The sequence below is a fragment of the Eupeodes corollae genome, chromosome 3 (genome assembly GCF_945859685.1).
Source record: "Eupeodes corollae chromosome 3, idEupCoro1.1, whole genome shotgun sequence".
In the NCBI taxonomy this organism is placed as follows: domain Eukaryota; kingdom Metazoa; phylum Arthropoda; class Insecta; order Diptera; family Syrphidae; genus Eupeodes; species Eupeodes corollae.
Window position 1 is genome coordinate 113,712,208 of NC_079149.1, and position 3,535 is coordinate 113,715,742.

General features: G+C 30.2%; 1 protein-coding gene across 2 annotated transcripts; it reads right to left on the minus strand.

Moving 5' to 3' along the window:
• Window positions 1-292: 292 nt before the first annotated feature.
• Window positions 293-1,499, minus strand: LOC129951278 (uncharacterized). 2 transcript variants are annotated; one of them, XM_056063360.1, is made up of 5 exons: window positions 1,417-1,499; window positions 1,105-1,358; window positions 847-1,054; window positions 499-558; window positions 305-439 (listed from the first exon to the last, which is right to left on the minus strand). In XM_056063360.1, the coding sequence occupies exons 2-5, from the start codon at window positions 1,254-1,256 to the stop codon at window positions 383-385; spliced, it is 477 nt and encodes a 158-aa protein (XP_055919335.1). In that variant the 5' UTR covers window positions 1,257-1,358; window positions 1,417-1,499; the 3' UTR covers window positions 305-382. The 2 variants fall into 2 exon arrangements, with proteins under 2 accessions (XP_055919333.1, XP_055919335.1); XM_056063358.1 differs by having other exon boundaries at window positions 293-558.
• Between the last annotated feature and the right edge of the window lie 2,036 nt (window positions 1,500-3,535).

The following is a 3,535-nucleotide window of genomic DNA, read 5'->3' on the forward strand; positions in this document are numbered from 1 at the left end:
CACGTAATTCAACTTTGTTTTAAATACGAAAAATCAATTTCGATAAAAGTGAATTTCAGAACTCGAAATTTATATTTTGAATCCATTTCAATTCTATTTGGGGGAAAGTGAATTGCAGAACATTAATGTTTGTCTTCCTTTATTTTCGAACATTTTGGGTTTTAGAGCTTTTATCAAACGATTGTTTTTATTTTGAAACATTGTCCTTGGAAATCCTCTAGGATTTCACTTTAATGTAACTTCTAACTGCGATGTTCAAAACAATTAGAAAGAAATCAACAATTAGAAATAAAACTTTTCAAAACATCCGAACGCCATTACGGATGAAATAGTAAATTAGTTTTGGTTACAATTTTAAACATTTTATTTTCCGTTCATTTTTTCAAGGCTTTGGGTTCTTAGGTGTATTCTGTAAGCCAGAAATGATGTCCATATCATACTAAAACACGAAACAAACACAACTTGATTTTTTAGTGGAACAAATGTAAAATTCACTACTTGTATTAGAGGCCACGACATCAGTCCAACTTTGTAAGTTTCGAAAAACTTTGTTTTGACCTGAAATATATACAACATTTTGGTCACCTTTTATCTTTGAATGTGCTCTGTCAACAAAATTGATTTGTCAAATATTTCTTGGACAGTCACTCAGATTAGACTCATTTTGACATTTCTCACTTATTACAAAAATTTACCATCCCCTTTTTTTATTTTTTTTAAATGTTAGCTGTCAAGTTGGAAGAAAATACAGTCATAAGATGTCGAAATGAGTGTCCTCAAATGTGATCAATACCTCAGTAATCACATGTAATATGATGTTGAATAATAAAAAAAGTTTATACGAACCTCATTTTTAGCTTCTTCATATGACTTTCCCTCCATCAAGCTCATTGTAAAAAGAAACGTTGTAATACTCATAGGATCATATGAGGTTGACTCTGTGCAAACTTTACAAAGTGTTGTTTTTAAACTTCGTTTTGGCCACATGATTTCTGCCAAACGAAACCATACATATAAAGATGGTCCCATAAAAAATGCACCAAATAAACTAAATCTGAAGAATTGAAAGTTGTGAAAATTGGTGTTTTAGAAAACAGTTTTTACCTTAGACATTTCATCCAATCGTAATTTTTAAACGTCTTCTTTTCCACTAACGTTTGCTCTATTAGACTAGCACAAGGCCAAATGATACCATATGATATCATTCCACGGATAATTTTCCATTTATTTGATAAGGTTCGAATTTGGTGAAACATTTGTAAGATGTTTTGTAAGATATTGACTTTTTTAGAGTTTTAAACTTAAAATATTTTACATATTTGCAAAAGAAAAATTAAATTGATCGAAAACTCATAACTCTGAAATAAAATAAATAATATTTTATTGTTTTAAATAATTTTCAGAACGTTTGCTCACATTTTTCATGTCAATCTAAAAATACACAGTTTTCATGGGATATTTTTGTTCCTGTTTCGACAGCAACAATTTTTGAAGCTGTCTAGTTGTTTTTGACATTTGACAAGCAAAACTACTCCATTACTAAAAATTGTTAAAATTCAGTAGAGACAACACAGATCACAAGATTAAAGCAATTCTGGGAATGTCGTCGTGAAGCACTACCTAAGACGGCAATACTGGTGTGAAAAATCGAACACATGTGCATAACTGAAGAACAAATATGAATATTGCTGCTTTAGTTTTGAAAAAAAAAATCATAGTCGATTTCTGTCGATCTTCGGAAATAGGAAAGGAATCACAAACAAGGAATCAGTTAACGCATGAACTCAAGCCAGTCCATCACCAATAACGGCGTATTTCGCTGATTGGGCCTAGATTTTCATAGAAAAATATAAACAAGTTATAAGGCCAATTTTTATTTCGGAATAATTACAATTTGGCAAGAAAAGTTTCTTGATCTTATCATGAAACTCACGATTGATGTTGTAGTTTATACATTACCAAGCTTTAGAAGTGTAAAAACTAATTTTTTTAGCATAGACATTTTTTCAATGTATCTTTCCTTTTTTTTTTTAGGCATGACATTTTTCTCCCGGTCAATAGAAGAGTTAACCTTTAAAACGGGTTTTAGAAGGGAAGACAAGTCCGAATTTTTCGAAAATGGTAAGGTAGTGCGAAGGGGAGAGGTTTTCAATAGCCATTGCATCATAATCTATTAAAAATATCAAGTTGAATGGTTTCAAGACTATATACTAGTTCCAGAGAGATAAATCTTAGCTAGGACTGCCATGTCAGAGGTCTTGGTTTTTTCACAGGTACTTTCCCTTGCTAAGAAATGGCAAATCCTCCAAGAGTAATTCTTGTCTTAAAAAGTGTTTTCTGAAGTTAGTCGTTCGGATTAGCCTGAATACCAGACATAACTCGCACCCAGAAGTCGCTGGGATTTGTAAGTATTAAGGCCCTGATTCTCTACGGATACTCTAATAATGCGAAAAGTGGTGCAAAAATTAAAAACCTAGAAAATGAGAAAGAATCTGAAATTAAGAATTGTCTGTCTTTTTTTATGTAGTTTTTTTGAACTCAATGTTAGGGAGTCTATTATTACTATCGTTTTCAGTCTTCGTACTCGTAGATTGGAGTTGAAGCCAGAAAATATTTTTATCGTTAATGAATCAACAAAACTTAAAAGTTGTGGAGAGAAAAATGTTAGTTCTGAATTTAAGGACATAGTTTCATTTATTTATCAGTTTTACAAAATGTTCACTTGTGGTGTTTTTGGGACATTTATATCCTTTAAATTTGTGTTTAAATCTCAGTTCTAGAACATCTTAAGCAAATTCAAATAAAAAGTAGATTTCTTTAATTTTTTGTATTTAATAGAAAATCAATATTAAAAGAAATATAATGCATGGCTGGGTCGCTAAAGCTTGCTAATTTCTTCCAAAAAGTCTATTTCAAAATATTTAATACATTTTAAGATTCGAAAATGAAGCTGCAAAATAAGTTTTCTCTCAAAAATTTAAATCCCATTTTATTTCTCAAAAAACCCTAGATTAAATTAATCTTTGGTGAAATCGGTCCATTAGTTATTAAAAAAACTTAAAACAAAATAACTTTTTTATAAAGATAGGGAGCACCGTCCTGGAGCAATACCAAAAAAACAGGCATGGATGCGACCAAAACTGATAACTCCCCATCCCTTCTGTCGATTTGTCTTGCTTAAAAGTTTGTCTATATGTACTCGTATTAATTTTTACAAAATGTGCGTACTATTTTTTGTAGATTTTATTTTTTATGAAAAAAACGGACTGTTTGATTTTTATATAAAAATTACTGAATATCGAAAATAAAATAAGTTTGAAGCCAATATTTCAAATTTTTGAAAAGATATTTGAGTCGAAAATTAATTTTTACTGTTGTGAAGTTAAAAGTAGATCCCAAACGACGAACTAAATTAAGAAGGCAGAACGCAAAAGTCTTTACAGAACAAGAGTTTATTAGGAAGTGAATAGAAAAATATTATGCAAAGATAAGAAAAGATTATATAACAGAATATTTATGTTGAATGTATAAGAGC

What these genes read in the sequence shown, in the direction of transcription:
- LOC129951278 (XM_056063358.1), bottom strand. Translation starts at nt 1,256, where the DNA reads ATGTTTCACCAAATTCGAACCTTATCAAATAAATGGAAAATTATCCGT. An exon ending in GATTGGATGAAATGTCTAAG is followed by an intron (nt 1,055 to 1,104) that starts GTAAAAACTGTT and finishes TCAATTCTTCAG; the next exon opens with ATTTAGTTTATTTGGTGCAT. An exon ending in ATGAAGAAGCTAAAAATGAG is followed by an intron (nt 559 to 846) that starts GTTCGTATAAAC and finishes TATATATTTCAG; the next exon opens with GTCAAAACAAAGTTTTTCGA.